Raw genomic sequence first — 23,298 nt, 5'->3', positions numbered from 1 at the left:
ATGGAAAGACAACGGAGAAAACATAAACTAGGGGACGTTATTGATGGCTTTTATATGCCTCCAGGTTTCGCTAAAGAGAAATGGGAAGGGATGTTAACCTTCGAACCTGATCCCTGTGATTCCTTCATCGTCACGTATACCAAGAGTAGGACTACATGGACCCAGTTTATAGTATGGGGCATTCTAACTAAAGCAGCACCATCTTCCGTAAGCCTTGCAGATATGCTAACCAAATATATTCCATATCTGAAAATGACAGCTCCAGAAGCTGCTCAATCACTTTCTCCTCCAAGGTGCATGAAGACACATTTACCCTTTCATCTTCAACCTTATCATCCCGAAGCAAAATACATCTACGTAGCACGTAATACCAAGGATGCGTGCATTCTTATTATCATCATATTAAGCAAATGCCTTTTCGTTATCATTATGAAGATGGAACTAAATGATTTCTTGGAGCACTACATTAATGGGAAAGTTCCTTATGGCCATTGGTACGATCATGTGTTGTCTTGGTTGGATCATAGAAATGACCCGAATGTTTTGTTCTTAACTTATGAAGGGATGAAAGCCGACCATAGCGGATCTGTTATGAAGATCGCTTCTTTTCTTGGGGATCAGCATAAAGAAGTATTAGAAAAGGATACAGAACTGTTGAAAAAATTGTTGCTATGACTATTTGATGCAATGAAAAATATTGACCACCGTCTACCTCAAGTCATTTTCTAAGAACAAATAAATTTCACACGGGGAGAATATCGAGGGTCATCCAAAAATTGTCGAAATAAAATTTTTTCGGAAAGGTCAATTGGGCGGTTGGAAAAATTATTTGACAAGTGATCAGGAGAGAAGACTCGAAGAGTATATAAAGAGGCAGTCTAGAGGAGAAGAGATTTTATCTCTGTAGAAATAAGTAGTACATTGGAGGTTTTCTTTGAATTAAGTGTTCATTATTGTACTTGAAGAGAAATTTGGTGTTGGTATAACTGTTAAATTTTAATTTCTTTTTTAAAAGTTGATTTTTTATTTTAAAGACGAAAACTACTAGTGATGTCTTTAGTGTTATCTTTCAGATTTGTTCGTGAAGTTTCAATATGGATACTTTTCTTTTTCTATCCTGATCTTTACCCGTGAATGATGAAAAATTGAAATTCACAATTCGTGAAGTGGCCGAGGAATTAAGCCACTGGTGATGGTAGTGAAAGCAAATGTCCTCAGCCAGAGTAATGAAATTCGCAGCAAGCTTTATATTTTTTTTTGAAGTAATATATTTTTAAAATAGAAAATGGGTTTTAAGCAAATTCAACGCTGTTTTGTTTCAAGAACAACCAAAGCGAAGAACGCTAAGTTAAGGAAGAAGAAATTCTGCACCCCATTCATGAGACCAGCAATTTTCTTCTATTGAAGACAGAAATAACAAGCTCAGTTTAGGTTAAATATTGGTTTCAAGATCAGATTTTTACCTTAAGACAAATAGTTGGGAAATCTTGGGCATATAACAACGATCAGTAATTAGACTGAAATGTAAGGGTAACAAAGTTGCCACATAATTCGAGGGTCTATATTTCAATAGTTCCAGAAAGGAAAATTTTGAACAACAATTTTGTTGTTGAACAAAAAAGGCAGCGTTTGCCCTTAGCATTTCTATTGAAAGTGCCCCAAATTCAGAACACTAGCGTACCAGACCCCAATCTAAATATAGCCAACTATGCCAAGGACACTCTCATCCTTCAAGGTGGCTTCACCGAAGTATCCCGAAATCAACTCAACCGCATTTCCACTTGCATCAGTGCTTGATTATCATTATTTTTTCCCATCATCATCATCACATGATTTCATGTTTTTTTTTTTTTTTGCCAACAGTTCCTTCGTTGCACATTGAACAAAGTGCGGCTGTTGTTACTCAGGTAAGCAACTATATTTAAATATTTATGTGATAGAATTTAATACTTTTGTTTTATGCTATGTTTTATGTTTGATGATCCTCAAAGGAACAGAGCATGAATATTTTATCAATATCAAGATCTTTACAGTTCTTAAATGATTTTTTTTTGTTCTATTTACGGTCATTGCGATTTTCATTACCAACTTTGACATTTTTTCCATAATTCCTCTCTCATATTTATTTAAATTCACATTAAAAAGAAACATTTATCTGTGAAACTTGTTTTGTGCAGAACGAATCCAAAGTGCCATTGATTGTTTCTTCTTATAAAATGTCAAAGCACGTGAAGTTGTTTTATAGTAGATTTGTGTATCGTTTGTAATTGGGAATATAAAGAACTGTGTCCTTAGTTAACAAACAAAACAAAACAAAAAAAAAACACCATCAGTTATACTTATGTGTACTCGAATCAAGAGATCTTACCAATTTTATTCTAGTGACTTCGTCTGAAGCAAACTATGTTTCCTTGGCAACCATAGGCCCGCTTGCAGTAATTTAGACGTGTGAAATGCAAACTATCAAGTTCAACTTAAACCACAATCAGTCAGTGCTCACACACTCAAAGGTGATTTATCTAAGAGAATTTGTGTGCGTGCGTGCACACACACACACACACACACACACACACACACACACACACACACACACACACACACACACACACACACACACACACACACACACACACACACACACACACACACACACACACACACACACACACACTCGACATTACCTTAATGTCGAATGTTCAATTTGCTGCGTTATTTGAATTTCCAGCTTTTATTTATGTATTGGCACTTTGGGAATTATATATCATGAAACTTTATGATATATATTATATTCTACTTCCCAGTATACTACTAGGTAGGCCTAAAATGCAAATAGAAACATTGGCAGCATGACATCATCTGTAAAACATGGTTAACCCTTAGCACGTATATCTTGTGTTGGACAAAGGTTATGTAATTCTACTTTAGAGGATTAAACATGAAACTTTTCGGACATTTATGTTCTACATAATCGTGCAAGTCATACAATGTGACATTTTAATGTGGTATGCTAGAAGGCAACGCTAGTCACAAAGCGATGCTTGCAAAGAGGTGGTTTAAAGCGAATAACATCGGAATACTGACTTGGTCGTCCGGATTAAGATAAAATTGGAATAGACATCTGTGAGATGAACTAGAACAATGTTTCTTAATCTTTTTGAGACTGTGGAACCCTACAAAAATTATTAATTTTTACGGCACCGCTATTAAAATTTTCATAAAAACTTATCGGAATGGTGAATTACATAAAAAAATCTTAATAAAAAAAGCCTTTGTTATAGAAGGAAATGTAACTTATGCTGTTTACTCATTTATTTAAATGTTATACGTAATAACTACAACCATATTATCGTCTTTACTGAGCTGTAATAACTGATGAGTCAAACCTTCCCTTAGCAAGGAAAAAGATGGTCCTCGGTCCTCACACAGACATGCAGTTTAGTCAGAAATAAAAGTGTTTGCTATATTAACTACTCCGAAATAGTTATTACTGCGAAAGGCTGCAAGTTATTTCTTTATTAAACACGTTTTGTTTACATCTGCAGATATCACATGACTTGGTACAATTGTAAATATTTAATGTATTGCACATGACGGGTTTATTTATTTAGCGTATGATGATCCAAAGGCCGTGAGCTCCCTTGTGCGGAGAAGTACGGTACTATCTGAGTCCCACCATTTTATCCAGGCTAGGGACCGGCATATAGCTGGCGAATCAGGCCTAGGTCTTAAAAGTATTCTGGGGGGAAAACCCGAGTTTCCTGGTGAAAAAAAACCCTCGACCTCCGTACGAGAGCGGCTAACTTACTTTTTGTCGAAAGAGACCAGATAAAGATTCCTCACCTCAATGACGGGAAGCGAACCCAGGTCTTTTCGACCAAAGGCCTTCGTCTATACTGACTGATCTACGGAGGCTCTTGCACCTGATGTAGATTATTAGGAAAGGCTGCCTTGCACAATAGAATTTCACCATACAGAGTGTTTTCTAGTTCAATGCTCCATCGTACATGTCGATAGTGCCAACTCATGAATGCAACCGTCACGATTGCTCAGAACCATTATTGTTCATTTATTACTGCATGTATAAAATATATTTTCCTTAAGAAGACACAATAGTCGAACAGGTGTCTCTTGAAAGTTTTATCTGAATTTTCTGCTTTTATTTATTTAATTTATTTATTCCATCCAATTCTATACAATTCTCCTCTATCCTTAGATGGTGAGTCCCTAATCAGGAGTTTTAGGCAATTTTAGTCCGTCTAAAGCATCCTTGCATCCCTCTAAAGGTAAGTATTTTATGCCTATATATATGTGTGTGTGTGTGTGTGTGTGTGTGTGTGTGTGTGTGTGTGTGTGTGTGTGTGTGTATTCCAGTAAATGACTAAACACGGGCTATCGATAATATCGTTGACTAATTTCCGCTTTTAGACGGAAGTCGATTAACAAGTTACTGATAAAACCATCCACATAATCGAATCGGAAACATTTCCGGTAGAAGAACGAAGGGCCCTTTTCATAACGAGGCAAATAAAGAGCATTCAAAATACGGATTTCAGTCAGGCTGATGAAGGCGAAATCCCTACAGGTAAGCTCTACAATAATTATAATTTTTAAAACAAATCTTATATCCAAAGGATTTTTTTTTAGTATTTACTCATTATATAAGACTTATATTAACATTTTTTTTTTCAAATATCGCAGATTTACAAGCTTCTGTATCCTAAGGAGCAGACAGACTGCTTCCTTTTATTTCGATAAGATGTTTTCTTCATTCATCTCTCATTAATTTTCAAGTTTCTTGTTAGCATGTCCCCTAAATGTTTTCTTGGAACGGGAGAATATCTTTTCACTATATCTAAATGCAGAATAAATTGGCTAAATAACTTATTTCTTAATGATAAGCCAATCAACCTTATGAGTTTTTTTTTCACAGTTTCTTTGGAAGTAGAAATATTACGCCTGCATGTAAAAAAAAAAATTATTGAGTGGTATTTTGAATCTATTACTGATGCCCTTCTGATGGGCCGATTGTGAAAGTACTCACTCTTCACACAACAAGCTGCTGGTTCGAATCCAGTCATGAATATTCATGATTGCGTCTCTATTGATGATGATGAGTCTCCAGCCATGAATCCATGACTGGAGACTGGATTCATTGTCTGTAAGTGGGACAAGAATTTCATTGTACTGTGTGGGGAGGCCACTACCCACCTCACGGGAGGACTGAAGTGGATTGGAAAACTGTAATAACTCAACACTACTTTTTCTCTCATTTAATCAATTTAGCAACATAAAATATTTCCTAAAATTACTCGGTTCATTATGCAACAGAAATATTTTATTACTAATTTCAATAAGCAATAAAGTTTTACTCATCTCTTATTTACTATTCTGTTTCTCTTTCTTTCTATAATAATTTTATTATTTCGTTGGATGTTCTTCGCTTTAGGTCGTCCGGTAGCGTCCTCTAGTAAGAGGGTTGCAGTAGATAAGCAGTTCTTCTCCATTTTTCTCTGTCTGTCGCCTCCGTCATTCTTAAACCTGTCCATTCCACGATGTCATTGAACCAATCTATAGTTGGTCTTCCACGTCTTCTCTTTCCTTCAACTTTCCCTTGTAATATAGTTCTGGTCAGGTATCCCGAAGAACCTCTCAGAAGATCCTGAAAATCTGTTCTTTCTTTGCATAATATTCTTGAGCAGTGTTCTTTCCATCCCAACTCTTCTTAAAACTTCTTGATGTGATATTCTCTCTGTATGGCTAATCTTTTACATCGTTCTACAACACCACATTTCCAATGCATTAATTCTTTCCATATCTCTCTTTTTTAGTGTCCATGACTCACTTTCATAACTTGCAATACTCGAAACGGTTGCTTTAATTATTCCAATTCTAAGCAAATCTAAATAGGCATAAATGCCGATTTAGCTTTGCTTATTCTTTTTTTATTTTCAACTCTGACGTTCCTTTCTCTGAGATCCAACTATATAAATATTGAAATCTTTCCACTTCTTCTAAAATCTGTCCTCCACATCTTATCTTTAAATTATCTCCTATTTTTCTGCCCGTTATCATTATCTTGGTCTTCTTTGTGTTAATCCTTAGTCCGTACTCTTTACCAGAATTTTCAATTCTTTGAACAATTTATTGTAATCCATTTTCACTTTCTGCTATCACCACTACATCATCCGCATATCTTCAAGTACGCCAATCAAATTTACCATTTTTCTCATAAATCGCTTAACCAAATAATTTTTAATTCCATTTTCATTTTGTAATTTTCCTGTAACCTCTTCATTCTACATCATTTATCTGTGGTTTCTTGAGATCCCAGTTGATGTTCATTTTCTTTATTTTCACACTTTTATTCTTTTATTTTTAATGTTATCATTTCAAGCCATTAGGAAAAAGAAAACCAGGACGTCTTCTTAAAAGATTCAACGATGACTTCTAAGGCCGGAACAGGCCACGCTAAGCCTAAATCCTTGATATGCATGATAATGATGATGATGATGATGTTCATGATCATCATCATCATTTATTAATCATTTCTTTTTCTCAATGAATTTTAGGCTGGGCTGTGAACGACATTTGACCCTACCTTCCATTCAGGTTCTAATTCATGTCCCCGTTTCCATTCCGTTACTGCCTTCACTTATAACGTGTACTTAATATGGTTTATTTCTAACTTTACTAAGCTCTTTCTTTAGGACTTTTATAGAAGACCACAGAGTGTCGGTTTCTGCAGTTGGTTCATTCTGAAGTAAGCGATAAAGCAACTAATAGAACATCCACAGTTAATGGTCATTATAGGTTCTTTCGGCCTCATTATCTTAGTTTTTACTTCAGCCAAGAAATCAGTCTGCATGTTGAACCAGCGGTGTAGGTAAGCTTTTGGCGCCGGGGGCGATCTCTGAGCTTGCCGCCCCTCTCAATACACACCAAAAATACTACAAAAAGTCAAAACAACGTATAGGGAAATAAATTAAAACAATACGTTTATTTTTGAAGTAAAACTGCAATTTCAATATTCTAAAATGTATTTTTCTTGCTTTTCTGTTAACAAAATTGTCCATGATATTGGCGATGTCTATTCTTGCTACTAGATGGCAGCATATATCTAATCTCTTTAGCCGAAATAGCGTTTAGTTACAGATCAGTTAGAACAGTCTAGTCTAAGTAGATCGCTGCGGGTCGCATCTTAATAGTGAAATATTTTTGTCTGCCAGCAATGAGAAAAAACGTATTTATAACTATAAACTCATCACTTGGATTCACGCGTTTGCAAATTATTTCAAACTGGAATAGTATTACCCTTTCGAAAGAACTTAATACTATTGCCATCTATTGTATACGCACCATCAGTTTAGCTTTATTTATAATGCTTGCGGTCTCCATCACGCGTGTGGTACTAATGAGATTCAGTGCTACCCAGACGAGAATAACTGTGCCCTTCAGTTTGAGTAATTTTCTCGTTGAAGGTGGCATTCTTTCTAAGCAGTAGCCACGTTATTGCCAAAATCATTGACTATTTTTATGCCTAGTTTGTTGTCTGGTGTAATATCAATCAGCACGATTAATGCCAAGTTGATTTAATAATAATATACTGTCTGGCTTTAATAAAAACCTGTTCTTTGTATTCAGGAGAAGCCATGATGCCCTTGTTTAAGAAGGTAAAAAATCAGCTTAGCAAACTACTTTTTTATTTTAGTCTCATTTCGTGTGCTGTCTCTAGAGACATAGCCAAATAAACACAGCTTCTTCCTTTGATGGTTGCCACTGAAATGACTCGAACTTTTGGTAAAAAATAAACAGCAAAGACAATTGAAAAATGTCAACTAAAAGCGTTACAAATTACTAACCAAAATCTAAAGCTGCTCTTATTTTTCTGATGAGTTGGACGAAGGCTTCGACGTATCCAATACCTACCAACTGCTTTTCTTTATTACAACAATTAATAAAAAAAATTTGAATTATTCCGAACAGCTTTTAAAATTTGTATGGCATCATGGTACAACTAAATCGAGAACATTAATATAGTATTAAAATGTATAATTACGGAATATACTGCTGGTTTTTATAATGCTCTACATAATAGTAACTGACGGCAAGGAATCTTTGACCTGCTGGTATATTTAACATGCATGATTGCTAAAAATCGAAAGAATCACATGACCTATCTTACACTGTACACCCTCTTTACAAAAAGAAACCGAACTTTTCAAAAATAGAAGAAACTAGTGGCGCCATCTGTTGTATCTTTTTGTTGTCGAAAGCGGCAACCATCATTAGTGTTGTGTCAACTGTTTATGACATTTGTTTCATTAGAAGCCGAGTTATAGTGTCAAGAGTGACAGTGTGTTTTGAAGAACGGCCGGTCGTCACGATATTCATGCCGTACGCGACGAATTCTCGCTACCAATCATTTCAAAATTTCGAGATAAAACTCACCATGGACCCTTTGGCCAGGCGGAACGAATTCATTGGGGATAATGCTCTTGGAATCGTAGAAACAAAGCATTTTCTTTACTTTTGACTTCAAGCGACTTTTTTTGGGATGCCCCTCTTCTGGTGGTCTCCACTCGACACTCTGGAGCTTTGTTTCGGGCTCATACTCAAAACACCACGTTTCGTCACCAGTAACGATCGTTTCAAGGAAGTTTCAGTCCTTACGAGGTTTTAATGAGGTCCTTGCAGTGTTCAATTCGATACATTTTTTGGTCGTCGGTCAACTTGTGGGGAACAAATTGCGAATTCAATTTACGAAGGCCCAAACTCTCGGTCAAAATGTGTGCACAGTTGATTTTGGAATCCCCAATTCGTCTTCAATCAATCCGACTTCGGACGATTTCGGGTTTTCTTTGAAGAAATCACGCACTGTTTAGATGTTAACTTCGCTCAGTCCAGTTTTTGGATGACCGAGCTTTTCCTCGTCCTCAAGCGTCTCACGACCACTTTGAAATCGCTTAAACCACTCGTAAACTTGAGTACGGGATAAGCATTCATCACCGTATGCTTTTTGAAGCATTTGATGCGTTTCGGAAAAACCTTTACTAAGTTTAACGCAAAAGTCAATCGCAACTCTCTGTTTGAAACTCATGTTCCGACCGTTCATCAAAACACACTGTCACTCTTGACACTATAACTCGGCTTCCAATGAAACAAATGTCATAAACAGTTGACACAACACTAAAAAAAAAAGGTTGCCGCTTTCGACGGCAAAAAGATACAATAGGTGGTGCCACTAGTTTCTTCTAATTTCGAAAAGTTCGGTTTCTTTTTTGACAGAGGATGTATACTGTAAGTTTGAATACAACCTTTTAGTGGGTGGGAGCAAGATAAAAAAATGTGAAGGTCCCTTTGAATTATGATAATTATACCCATCAAGAGTTAGGAAACTTGTAACTCATTTATACTGTGGGTGCTCAACGGCCTTACAATTCTGCTCTTCCTTCTTTTGGTGTGATGTTTCTTCTTGCCACTTCATATCTTCGATGATGAAAAGGGTGGTGTTCTTAACGATAAGCATGCATAACCTTGAATTCTATTCTTGATAGATGTTAGGCAGTTTTCTGGTGCTCCATCCCGATAGGGGATATGAACAGCTGTTATTGCGAATCATATGCGAAAAAAAAATACTTTAGATGTGAGATGTTTGATACTCGTGCAGAAGGAATTTAAAATAATTATTGGAAGAAATTTTATCTTAACTGCGAATATGTTTATTTTAAGAAGAAGGCGAATCTTCCTTTCAATAAACAAGAGAAGACTGTTTTGTTGCACGAATTCACTAAGCTGACTTCTTCATGCCACATGATTGTGTTGGTTTGATTTACGGCCAAAGGTACTAAGTATACAAGTAGTGTATTATTAACATGTCTGTTAACTCGTGTATGCTCGAGGCCAGTTCATATTTTTCACAGAAAGAAAGTCAAATTTTCTGGGATGAACTCCTCATCTTCATGATACTCACTAACTGGCCTTCAGACAAAAAGCCCTTAGGATCAATCGCGTCCTGTGAGATAGGGATCTTTTCAATAAAAAGGGAAATATCGTGGAGTTGCCGCTGTTAAACTAAGGGTTAGAAGTTCCCCTAGGAAATCTGAAATAGTCAAAAAACTAAAGCAGAATAAATCTGAAATCAGAGAGAGGGAAGAAGAAGAAGAACCCTGCTCACTGGAAACACAAGAAGGAAGCCGTAGAAAAGCCATCTTGCTGATGGCTGCTACTAGACAGGACACTTAATGCCCAAGTACAAAGAGCAAAAGAAACACGCAGAGTAGGAGTTTTACTAAGAGCGCCTCTATGATACATCTAGGCAAATGAACTAGAAATGCCGAGAAATGTTGAATGTGTTTCTCTTGATCTTTCGGTGGCATTCATTGTCCAGGGATGAATTATGCGAGTGGGGATATTGCTGTGGATCGCGATTCTAACTGACTAAGAAAATGACTGTAAGTTGGTAAGAATACCCATTGAATAAAACTATGAAAATCTAGCGGAAAGAATTGAATTCTGGATTAGAAGCAGCAGATTTAGAAGTTTCAGTTGTGCTTGGTGTGCGTTGCTCATCCACCAATATTTTCTTATATTGTTAAGTTTATAATTAAATTTTGCATTGCTGTTTCTTTTCTATTTTTTCAGAGTTATCAAAGTCAATATATTTTTCAAGGTTGATGATATTCGTAGGTAGCTCTAATAACACATTTACGTACAGAAGGAATAATAACTGGATATTACAATGGACTGAAATTACTTAATCATTACTAATGCAAGAAGCAAGTTTACAACCTGCTTTTTCCACTGGGTTCGGTTTCTTGTTTATGAATAGGGATGTGCAGGCCAAAAGCTTGAGGTCGGAGGGTTGGTTCATTTGCCTACCGCCTATATTTTGTAAATCAGAAAAATATAATTTGTAAAGATATAATTGTGAAATACACTTTGTGAACGTATAATATATACTATAATACGACGATTTACAAATATGTGTATATTTAAATAAAAAAATAATGTTCTGAATGTGAATATCATTGGTTTGATTGGTCGAATCATTGCTGATTGGTTGAAGTGCAAGTGCAAAAGGAGACATCAGTTCTGCTCCCGAAGCCTTGAAATTTGTAGCATCGGTGCAGGAGGGGGAAATAGTCTATTGTCAACGGATATATACAGAGGAATTTAGATATTAATTCATTTATATCCGAATAATAGCATTGGCTTTATTAATGCAAGTTCTGTTTAGTTCTCAAAAAATCATTCCAGGTGAATGTTCTTCTGATCACATCGCCTGTTTTTCTAACGGAAATAAAAAAACATTAGTTTTCTTGAGAAAATCTAGGCTTTTCTGTACTACAAAACCCACAGTTGAGTCGCTTTCTGTTGAAAATAATTGATTTGAATCCGTCTGGACCGGATTCAAACCCATCTTTTGAACTAAAGGATAAATATAGCGACATACTCGTTATAATGAAAGTGGATGCAGGATATAAATCGACATCATATACGTGATTTATTAAGATTTTTTAAGACGACAGAAATATGGATTAAAGAAGTTGAAGCACTTCACAAAGGGACAAAAGCCTGGACCACATTGCCTTCAGAGCAGAATTGTAGCTCATATTTCGTTACGGTTAGTTGAAGCTTGTAAGAGATGTTAATATTCCATTAAAACGCATGACTAAAAGAGTGAACAGTGTCATCAATCTTTTCAACACTGGCGTAGATGAATTTAGAAGTATTACAGCGAATCATGAAAAAAGGAACAATCTGTTACAATCTTCAGCACTGTGAAAAAGTGCCAGATGTCTTCACCGGATCCTTAAGATTATATTTTTAAAGTAGTGCTAAGTTGGCATGGTTCCAACAGAGTTTACGAAGAATGTGTAATGACACTTCATATAATTTGAAATATTTATATATTTTTTAGAAACCAATATATAGATAAATTAAAGACACCAAGAAATTATATACTTGGTTTAATCCTTTAGTCAAGTGTAAGCAAACGCTAAGTTTGCGCCTGAAGTACTTTCTGGACCGGGACAACTCGTGGCAAAGGTGACATGACTCCAGATCACATGCCTTAGTATCCCATAATGCCAAGCACATCACCTTGCGGATATGTATAATGCATTATGGGAACGGTCACTTCCCAGACCGGTTTCGACCTTTACTCAGGTCTCTTCAGTGGGAGCCAGACCCTTGAGAGATAACAAGGTTGAAGTAATGCAGAAGCCATATGTATCTCATATACTTTTGTCTACTTGTATATATATGATAATATATGACTTCGGCATTACTTCAACCTTGGTATCTCTCCAGGGTCTAGCTCTCACTGATGAGACCTCAATAAAGGTCGAAACCTGTCTGGGTGGTGGTCCTTTCCATTATTCATTGCATTATACACTCCTGAAAGGGGTGTGCTTTACATTATGGGATACATACTAAGACAAGTGATATGAGGTCATTAGCCTCTATATACAAGTAGCTCAGACGTCAAAATATTTCACGCGCAAAACTTTCTTTTGCTTACTTGGGAAAAGGATTAAAACCAAGTATAAAATTTCTTTTATACTTGGTTTTAATCCACACACACACACACACACACACACACACACACACACACACACACACACACACACACACACACACACACACACACACACACACACACACACACACACACACACACACACACACACAGAGAGAGAGAGAGAGAGAAGAAAATATTTAGTCGGTTTCAGATAAAGGTGAGTATCGCGATATGATAAACATTTTCTGTTGTTCCACAGCTACAGCAGCACCTGTGCATGGATTCAGTCATTTTAATGCAGGATAGAGCCACTCCACACATCGATCGATCTGTTGAGAAAGTTCTCCAAGAACATTTCACCGAAACCAGAGTGATGAGCCGTTCGTTTCCCACTGTATTCCCGCCTCGTGCACCTGATCTGACCTCTAGTTGCTAGTGACTGTGGGGATTTCTGAAAGACAGTTTATCGGATGACGCATACTGTGGAATAGGGGTTTATCTGCCGTAAGAACAAGGCAATGGATGAACACGTGATACCAATTAATAGACACAAGATCCACATAACCTTCGTATTATTATTATTCAGCAGCTTTCCATCCTCTGCTTGATACTGGCCTCTCCCTTAACTTCCAGTTCTGTCTGTGTTTAACCAATGCCTCTCATCTGATGTCAAATCTTTGTAGAACATCTTATTAGCTCTTTGTTTAGTGATCTTACCCTTGTTGTACATATTTCATCTGTCAGTCTTCTAATACGGATACGGCCATCCCATTTCTGTGTACTCGTTATGTAAACCCTGCCTTTGAGAAATTCCCAGAGTCAGAAGTAACAAGGGGTCAAATCAAATGCTCGAAACGGCCAAGCAGTGGGAAACCCACGGCTGATTACTCTGACTTCTGCGAATTAAGGATTTTCCAGACAATTGTTTAAGGCACATCCATGTGTCTTGATACAGCATGTGCACTGCAAGAATCAACGCTGTTATTCACGGCCTGTTCCACAATGGTAGTCGCAACCTCATCCATGTTGTTGAACTGACTGGTTTGCGACCTCTGCCAGGTCTAACTCCCGACGAACCCCCTTTCTTCAAAATGACTAATTATTCGTCACAGAGCATGTAGAGATAGCGGATCTCGTCAACATTTATCAGGCGACACAGCTTCACCAGCAAAGGATGTTGAGGAAAGGTGAGTGCTATCACCGTGGCTGGTATTAACAACCAGAATGAACCAAAAATTCCATCTTTTTAAATCCTCCTGCCGAGTTGCGTGATATGCAAATTCCATGCATTTGATGTTTACAACAGTCCATAATGGATTCTGGAACTATCTTTTTTCTTTTTTCTCTGAGATATCGGTTCTGCATAACTCAAAATGCATTCCTGCAAAGTTTAGCAGCATTTGAATCATTAGATGGCGCTCAACAAGGCCTGACTGGTTTGATACTTTAAGTTTGATCACCCTGAACTTTACAATACCTTCTTCTTCTCCAGTCATCTCTCTAATTCTAGTATTTCATATTCTATCCCTTTTTGTTAGGTGGAACATTCTTCTCCCACATAATCTTAGCTACGTTTAAATATTAAAGAAATAATAATAATAATCGGCTAACGCCAGTTTATTCCCGTATAAGGAGTAGGCGAGGCCGTTTTAGCCCTATCTAACTTTTGGAGACTGAGTGGGCGGTTCAATCTCCACTGGTACCCAATCAGAGGTAGCTGGCCGAAAGCTGCCACTAATTGATAGGTACGCAGTGGAAGAGAGCGGCTAACAAGTGCCGCAATCTCGTGGTCCATAACCCTAACACAATATTTTTAATGTCTGAAAATAGTGTGGGTTCGACGGCTGATTTTCTGGAGTTTACGGGACGAAAAACCCGAGTTTTCGAGAGAAAAAACCACTTGTCCGTGCCAGAAATCGACTAATTCGTGAACCGGTCGAAAAAAAGGCTTAGAAAATGAAGTTCTTCCAGTCGGCGACTAGACTCGAACTTTTTAAGTTTATCATCGGGCGGTCAAGCGCCGTGGAGTGCAAACGCCACTTCTACTGAGCTAACAGGTTTAAATATTTTTTTTTAAAAATTATAACTAATTTAGAAATAAATTAAATATTAATTAATATATAAAACGAGTTAAATAAATTTAAATAACTCATTAAATTTAACATTTTGCATTCCCTCTGAATGAATGAAGGGAATTAAAACACAATTATCGAGATTTATCACAGTTAGGATAATGCAACAGTGTTTTGAACGTCTTGTAAACATTGCCCTTCTCTTTCTTCTTCCTGGTTATTTCAAGAATGACTAAGAAGAATTTGGAGGCGTCATCAAGCTTGGAGAAAACAATTTTACGCAAGAGATGATTACGGAGGGACTGTTCATTACAAATTTGTTCCGGAAGGTCAAGCAGTAAATTAACATTATCTTCTGAAGTTGGAAATGACTCCATCTTGTTGACAGGTAATATTTGGAATGACATCGGTCTATCGTACTTCTTTTCGATGGATGTTAAATAATCGCTCTGTGATATCTTATTGTAGTTGTCATGGAAACCTTGACTTCAGCAATCAGTTACTGGAGTTTGCAACTCGTTTTAAATCACCGTATTTATTTTATAATTAAGTGATTGGTTCGAAGGTCAAAAATCCATCAACTAATGAGCAACAATTTCGGTTTCTATGGAAACAGTTACTTCAAAAACACACAAACACATGTTGATTAAAAGTAATTGACAATTATTTCGATTATTAACTCCTGTAGCTAAACATTTACCGGTGGTCGATTAGTTTCGGATCAGATGAGATCCAATAATCAACTGAAAATGAAGAAATTCTAATCTGTAAGTTAATCCACGTTTCACTTGCTCATTTTATATTTTCATCAAATTTTTCTGAAGTTAAATCTTTATTTTACTTATTTTAGTTACCTGAATAAATCAAAATTTAGTACTTAATGATGAATTAACAATTCAATAAAGTCTAATGATCTCATAATTTCTAAGACTGTGCAGTATACATACCAAATGCGTATGAGAATGTTAAAATACTTCGTAATAACTCAGAGGATCATTATAAAGTACAGAATTTGTGCATAAAACATTACGTCATAATAAACGGTTTCGTGTGTTCGAATGTAATGGATTGTTTCTACATCAAAAATTGAAGTCATTCTTTGGGGAAAACGTTCTTTTTCATTGTGTAATAAAGTTGGTTTAGTTACGACAGTGCTGTTAGTCTTGCAGAGTCATACAGATTCATGGATGAGAAGGGCATGTATGTTACAAACACGCACACCAGTATATAATTAAAACGAATGCTTTGCTATTGCTTAATATAATATTACACTGCTCTAGTTGCATCATTGGGTGGGGAAAGTAGCTGTTGGAATTATAGTCAAGGTCTTATTTTGTGTTATTGAATTCCGTATATTCTCTCTCTCTCTCTCTCTCTCTCTCTCTCCTCAGTATCGAGGCTTCTTAAAATGTTTTTCTTTGAATATAAGATATAAACATTTGTCTGGCCATTTTCAAGGAAGCAATAATACTTCAAATATATGATGACATTTCGTATACAAATATCTGATATATGATATTTCGTAGACAATTGCAGAAAGTAAAATCAAATCACAAAATCATCTCCCATTTCATCTTTCCTTGCGTGTTAGGCTCTGGCCTGTCGAAACCAAGTAACTTGGCTTCTTTGATACATAATTAATACTCAAATAAAGTTATTAATCCTCTCTACATAATGTATTATGGCTGTCAATTGCGTTGTTCTTCTGGACAGTTGGCGTGTTTTGTGGGATGAAAAATTCCAGTTGTCGGGAGGAAAATATTGCCTGTAGGAGACCCGTACTCACCTTCAGTTGAAAGCCTGATGAAAAGGTTTTTCACGGCGTAAACAGAATTCGAACCTACACCCTCTGTTCAAAAAGAAACCGAACTTTACGGAAATATAAGAAACTATTGGCGGCACCTGTTGTATCTTTTGGTTGTCGAAAGCGGCACCCTTCATTAATGTTCTATCAAACTGTTTATGACATTTGTTTCATTAGAAGCCGAGTTATAGTGCGAAGAGTGAGTGACAGTGTGTTTTAACGAACGGTCGGTCGGTCGTCACGATATTCATGCCGTACGCGACGAATTCTCGCTATCAGTCGCTTCAAATCTTCGAGATAAAACTCACCATTGACGTTTGGCCAGACGGAACTAATTCTTTGTGGATAATGCCCTTGGAATCGTGGAAACAAATCAGCATTGTCTTTACTTTTGACTTCTCCAAGCGACTTCTCCGATGCCCCTCCTGGTGGTCTCCACTCGACATCCTGGCGCTTTGTTTCGGGCTCGTACTCAAAACACTACGTTTCGTCACCAGTAACGATCGTTTCAAGGAAGTTTGAGGCCTTACGAGAGGTTTTAACGAGGTCCTTGCAGTGTTCAATTCGATACATGTTTTGGTCGTCGATCAACTTGTGAGGAACAAATCGCGAATTCACTTTACGAAGGCCCAAACTCCTGGTCAAAATGTTGTGCACAGTTGATTTCGGAATCCACAATTCATCTTCAATCAATCTCACAGACATGTTCGGATTTTCTTTGAGAAAATCACGCACTTTTTGGATGTTAACTTCGCTCAGTCCAGTTTTTGGACGGCCCGGCTTTTCGTCGTCCTCAAGCGTCTCATGACCACTTTGAAATCGCTTAAACCACCCGTAAACTTGAGTACGGGATGAGCATTCATCACCGTATGCTTTGTCCCGTATTTGACGCGTTTCTTTTACCACGTTTAACACAAAAGTCAATAGAGAAAAAGGCAGATATCCAATGGACACCTCTTTCACTTTTGAGTGCACTCTCCTTTCTAACACAGGCTGCACGTGTTCGTAAATACTACGAAAACTACTGTAAGGAATCAATTATGGGTAGTAATTTGATAGAAAGGTTAAAAGCAGCCAAATGACCACTTCCAATACATACTCTGTATCTGAGATGACAAAACTATAATAGACTTGAGAAGCTGCATGGAAATAGCACCATTCTTAATCAAAAACAAACGCCATTGATTACTGTGTTGAAGAGAGTCAATCAGAAGAGTTTACAGATAAGCAAACACTTTGATTATTATTATTATTATTATTATTTTGACACCTCCAGGGAGTCCAAAGACTCATCGAGGGAGAGTGTGCCGACAGCATCGAACGATTGGCCCCCTTCCAACTACTAACCGCGCTCAAACTTACTTAACTGAGCCATTAGTAGCAGAGGCTCTACCAATCGACCATCCTATATCGCTTCTTTAATATAGCACACCATCCCTTCCGGATTCATCGTCAGGTTTCACTCCTTCTCACATCATATAAATTCTTTTTAAAACTTGCTGGCCGAGTGATTAGCATATCCGCTCTCTAACCAACAGGCTGCGGATTTTATTCCATCTGCGGGCAGGGATGTTTGTGATTGTCTTTAGATGGGAGAATGAGTTCATAAGCCACTTATAAACTCATCGTCCGGTGTGAGATCCCCTCACCTTCTCACTTATTGGAGGGCTAAAGTGGCCTCCAATAAGTCACTTTGAATATTAAAGAATTAATATTCATTACTCATTTGTTTCCATCCCATCCCATCTTAAGTACAATGGCCTATCACCGCCAAGTAACTGGGCTTATTTTAAACCAATATTAATGTTCTGATAGGGCTGTCAATTACACTTGTTCTTCTCGTCGATTTGCCTGTCTTGCGGGATGAAAAACCCGAGATTCCAGGAGGTTCATCTCTGCCACCTGTAAATGAGACCAGCTCACTTAAGTTCCAATCATTGGATTCATTCATTTATTTACCTTCTAGAGATTCGAACCAGGTCTTCGCAACCAAAGGTCATCGTCAATACCGACTGAACTACGGAGGATCTACTGCTCTTTTGTCGTCACTTTAAATTCATAAGAATTGTACCATTTTTTAAACTTTCCTAACTTTCTATTTCGAATATCTACTGGATTCTGATGTGAATCCAGTAACACACTCGAAACATCTACGACGTTGGCGTAGTGCCTTAAAACACTAAATTCCAAGCGAAACTTTAATATTTCTTTCTACTATAGTGTAATATGAAACCACGTTCAAAAATTTGGGTTTCAAAAATTAAATATTTCTCTGTTTTTCCATGATGTATCAGTAGAAATATAAAGTCAGTACTCGTGTAGTTTTGTATTTGATATATAAATGATCCAGTTAATATTAACTGAAACTCAATCAACTATTAAATTATCTTAATCGAAATGTTTGAACTGGTCCGTTAACAACAGAACAACTACTGTAGCTGCCTGAATTAGAATAATGTGCTATTCCTACTCATTTCAGCAAACAAATCCATCCGAGTTGTATTTAGGTAAGTTGCGCCAAATACCCGAGTGCTTATTAACATGTGTAGTCCTATTCATGTGTTTATTTATTGTTGCAAAGACGTCGGATTGGGTTATTGGGTGAATTATGAGCCTAGTGTATTGTGTCTGTATGGAGCGTTAATTCTTTCAGTTTGCGGGGATTAAAAATCGAGTTTCCAGGAGAAAATCCATCCCTCCATTATGAGGTTGGTTATTTAAACTTTTGTCGAAAAGTTCTTAAGACTCTTTGTCCTAGAAGGGATTTGAACCCGGATCTTTCCAACTAAAAGAGTCTTTAATTAAAACGTTTTTTTGTTTCCAACTAAAACAAGTGTATGTTTGTGAAGAATGCACTTTAAGAAATATCCATTTCTTATGCGGACTTTGCAGTAACTAAACAGTGACTTTTATCCGCTATGTCCCGTAGGCAGACTTACTTGTCTGTCAGAAATGACAACCGTAACAACAGAATTATTTTGTTGAAAGTTTGCATTTGAACACTTTATTATAATTTAGCGATATCGCTCATATTTAGTTTAAAATTATACTTAAGATAGTTCAATAGTTTTTTTTTTTTATTCTTTGTGCGTGTATGTGATACTTTCTTGGAGTAATTCTAATCTTTTTCTTTCATTGATCCGGGCTCATTTGTGCAAGACGTAATATTAGAAAATATTTCAACATCTATGGAACTGAGTTAAATGTCGAATGAAATAAATGCTGAAAGAGATTAACATTTCTTCGAATTCTGTTTTCGGATTTTTCTGTTTGTTCAATTTCGCAACAATGCACTACAAGGATGATAAAATATTTTCATGTCACAGAGCTTCATCCTTTCCGAGATGGATGGAAGGGGGAGGACAGTCGCACAACAAGCGATTACTGTTGGAATATCGGTTCATATAAATATGCAATATCACTGCCGATAATTAAAAGCAACATACCCCAAGGATGTCCTGCTACACGTGTGGCGAATAAAGCAGCACGGAGTAATGGTATAAATATTTCGTGCGAGAATCTGTTTTCCCTCTTCGATAAAACATTTCAACATATTCCTTGCTCGGAGGACATCGGATTTACACCAGGTAAGGCTCGTTAACGCTGATCCAGGTTTGTGGCATTTTATGGTTTGGAAGTATTAGTCTAAAATTCAAGACTTGCTTTATTTAGATGAATTGTATTCCAAGAAGATTTTTAGATGAATTGTATACCATGAATTTTGTGATCTCATAGAATTTGGTGTTCTTTACGTGAGATTTTATGTGTGTGTGTGTGTGTGTGTGTGTGTGTGAGAAAGAGTGAGCTGCAATGAGGCTTAATCTTAATTTATATTCATACTGTAGAATTTATATTCATTATCTTCTTTTCCAGGTATATAAATTTGCCCAAGCAGACTTTGACTGGAACCAATTTTTGCATTAAGCATAGAGAATCTGAGTCTCTGTTTACCTAAGTCAACTCCATTACAAAATATTGACATTTTACGTCGTTTTGTTCTAGTCAAGAGAATAATTTGAAAAGATATGACTTTTCCTCTTTCTTTCTTTATTCATTTTGATTTTTAATTTGATATTTTTAATTTTTCAAGTATTTTCTAGTCACAAATGATAGATATTTGAAAAAAAAATATATATATATTTTTTGTACAATGCTAAAAAAGGTCATACATATACGTCGTGCGTATGACCTCATGCAATATATATTTTTTCTCAATTTAGAGATTGGTAATATGACCTTCCTAGACATCTTCCTTTGGTCTAAATTGCATGCATGACCCTTCCAACATTTTTAATACATTTATGTTTATTATCTCGTTTGATGATATAACGGTCGGGAGGCCCTTTTACGGGGAAGCACGGCACCATCTCAATCCCCCCCCCCTAATTTTAATCGTCTCGGGACCGGCATAGCTGGAATCAGGCTTACGGCTGGGTCTTAAGTATGCCTGACTGTAATCCGTGTGTCTTCACGATGTCGGCTGCCTATTCTGAGGGACGAAACCCCCCCCCCCCTACCCCTGTATGAAACCAGCTAATTCACCTTTCTTCGAAAGACACCAAATAAAGGTTCCTCACAAGGACGGGAACCGAACACAGGTCTTTCCGACCAAAGGGTTTCATTTATTCCGACTGAGTAACGGAGGTTGTAACTTATTTATGTAATTTGTTATTAATGAAGAAGGCGAAAGAGAACAACAAAATACAACGAATCTGTTAAATGAGGAAGGGAAGAGATTTGGTCTCTTGTTATGAACTTGGAAAAGACAAAGACAATGGTATTTGGTGAGAAGAACATGAAACAAGAGATACAAGTGGATGGAATTCATATAGAAAATGTAGAACAATTCACATATTTAGGAAATAAAATGACGTATGATTTGGACTGCAAAAAAGAAATAAAGATCAGGCTTGCAAAGGGAAGAACATATCTGAAGGCCATGGATAACATCTGGAAAAGTAAAGTGATCAGCCGGCTAACAAAACTAAGAATTTTGGTATTTGAAAGAAGTTGTTACTGGAAGATTCTAAGAATAGGATGGGTCCAGAAAATTCCAAATGAAGAGTTCTATCCGAAGATACAACTAAAGGAGAATCTAATGCAATTTGTTTAGTAGCATTGCTTCCACATCACACATCACTGCAATGCTAATAAACGCCTTCACCTCAATATGAGACTGGCTTACTTATCTTCAGATAAAAAGACGGTATGAAAGGTTCTTATGTTGGAGTAGATTAACATCAACATATTTTTAATTGAAATGCAAATGTTTTTGACGTTCATGCGAATGCAGATGAATTCCATTCAAGGCTCCTGCTTATTATAACAAAGCAACAAAGGTGTTGTTACAGTAACGGGTAGATTGGGAAAATAGGATTTGAATTAAAAATAAAACTGCATTACTCAGGACATCAATCCCAGTTATTCTTCTAGGAGATTTCCAGTGTGTCAATGAATAAGAATAATATTAAAAATTGAAGTGAACTGTGTTTTATTGTTTCCCTTTATATATAAAAATAAATATTTCAATGTGAGCAGTTTCTAATTGAAGAAAGTGCTTAATAAGTTTTTGAAATAGAAGTATTATTGAGTTAAACACGGACTCAACTCAATTGAGACAAGAGAGTTTCTTTGAAACGTGAAGCATAGAACCCTAATAATGTGCAAAAAACACCCCCGAAAAGACCAGTATTATTTTGTTGTCCAATGAATATTATCATTACCAACCATTGATTTCTATTTACAACATTAATTCCACAAAATGATTCTTCCTTGTTTTCTTTCTTAGATTGTACCACATATTTTTTCCAAAAGTGGAACGACGATCCAATTGAAGAAATGCCAGGCTCGAAGAAACCATCATATAAAGATGCTGGTGGATTACTCATTCCTGGATACGTGTTTAGCACTGAGAAGTGTTTGCGAGGTCTCCAGTACAAGCCAACACCGGACGATGTGTTCATTGTAACGTATCCCAAAAGCGGAACCACCTGGGTTTCCTACATCTTTTGGGCTCTTGTGAATCCAGATGTTCCTCTTCCCAACATGAACGAAATTGAGGAGAATTTCGTTCCTTTTCTAGAACTTCGAGGTCCTGACGCACTAAATAATATGCCACCACCAAGATTCATTAAGACTCACATGCCCTTCAATCTACAACCCTACCATCCCTCAGCTCAGTACATCTACGTTGCTCGCAATCCTAGAGATGTTTGCGTTTCTTATTACAATCACGCCAAACAAGCGACGTCTTTTGATTTCGGCGATGGCAGTTTTGAAGACTTTTTCGAATGTTTTCTCTCCGGCGAAGTTCCTTGGGGACATTGGTATGATCACGTGCATTCGTGGTTGGATCGTAGAAATGACGCCAATGTGTTGTTTCTTGTTTATGAGGAGATGAAAGCGGATCCGAAGCAAGCCGTACTGAAGATTGCCGATTTTCTTGGGGAAGAATACAGATCAGCACTCGATAAAGATCCTCATCGTCTTAAGAAGGTGCTGGAAGTAACATCTTTTCGAAATATGAAAGGCATCGATTTCTATATATACACACCTGCTTCCACTGAAGATGATTTGGATACAAAGTGTCCAGTTAGCCAACGTGAAAAAGAAAACAATGTCGCTAGAAAAAAATTTAATTTTTTTAGAAAAGGGGAGGTTGGGGACTGGAAAAATTACATGAGTGAGGAACAAGTGAAAAGACTCGACGAATCACTGATGGTCAGTCCGCACGCTAACGAAGTATTGTCCTTATGGAATATCCATGTTAAATCATAAAGTAATATGTAGACGTGTTATCCTATCCAAAGAAAATAACATTTTTCGAAACGAGCCATCCTGTGTATCACAAAGATAAAATGTTACAGAATATAAAGAATTTAATTTCAATTTTCATTGCT

The 23,298-nt window shown here is 36.8% G+C and overlaps 2 protein-coding genes across 2 annotated transcripts; both read left to right on the top strand.

Annotated features, from left to right (window-relative positions):
• Nucleotides 1-675, top strand: LOC150095235 (sulfotransferase 1C1-like). Its single transcript, XM_090410627.1, has one exon. It carries the CDS (start codon nt 1-3, stop codon nt 673-675), a length of 675 nt encoding a protein of 224 aa, XP_090266753.1.
• A 3,864-nt stretch (nt 676-4,539) lies between these two features.
• On the top strand, nt 4,540-23,275 carry LOC150095234 (sulfotransferase 1E1-like). Its single transcript, XM_090410427.1, has 2 exons — nt 4,540-4,582; nt 22,188-23,275. Exon 2 carries the CDS (start codon nt 22,238-22,240, stop codon nt 23,174-23,176), a length of 939 nt encoding a protein of 312 aa, XP_090266553.1. The 5' UTR covers nt 4,540-4,582; nt 22,188-22,237; the 3' UTR covers nt 23,177-23,275.
• The last annotated feature ends 23 nt before the right edge of the window (nt 23,276-23,298 follow it).

This window comes from Typopeltis vanoorti, chromosome 20 (assembly GCF_054136105.1).
Source record: "Typopeltis vanoorti isolate ZY-2024b chromosome 20, IOZ_Tvanoo_1.0, whole genome shotgun sequence".
Lineage (NCBI taxonomy): Eukaryota > Metazoa > Arthropoda > Arachnida > Uropygi > Thelyphonidae > Typopeltis > Typopeltis vanoorti.
This window is presented reverse-complemented; position numbering and strand designations above follow the sequence as displayed.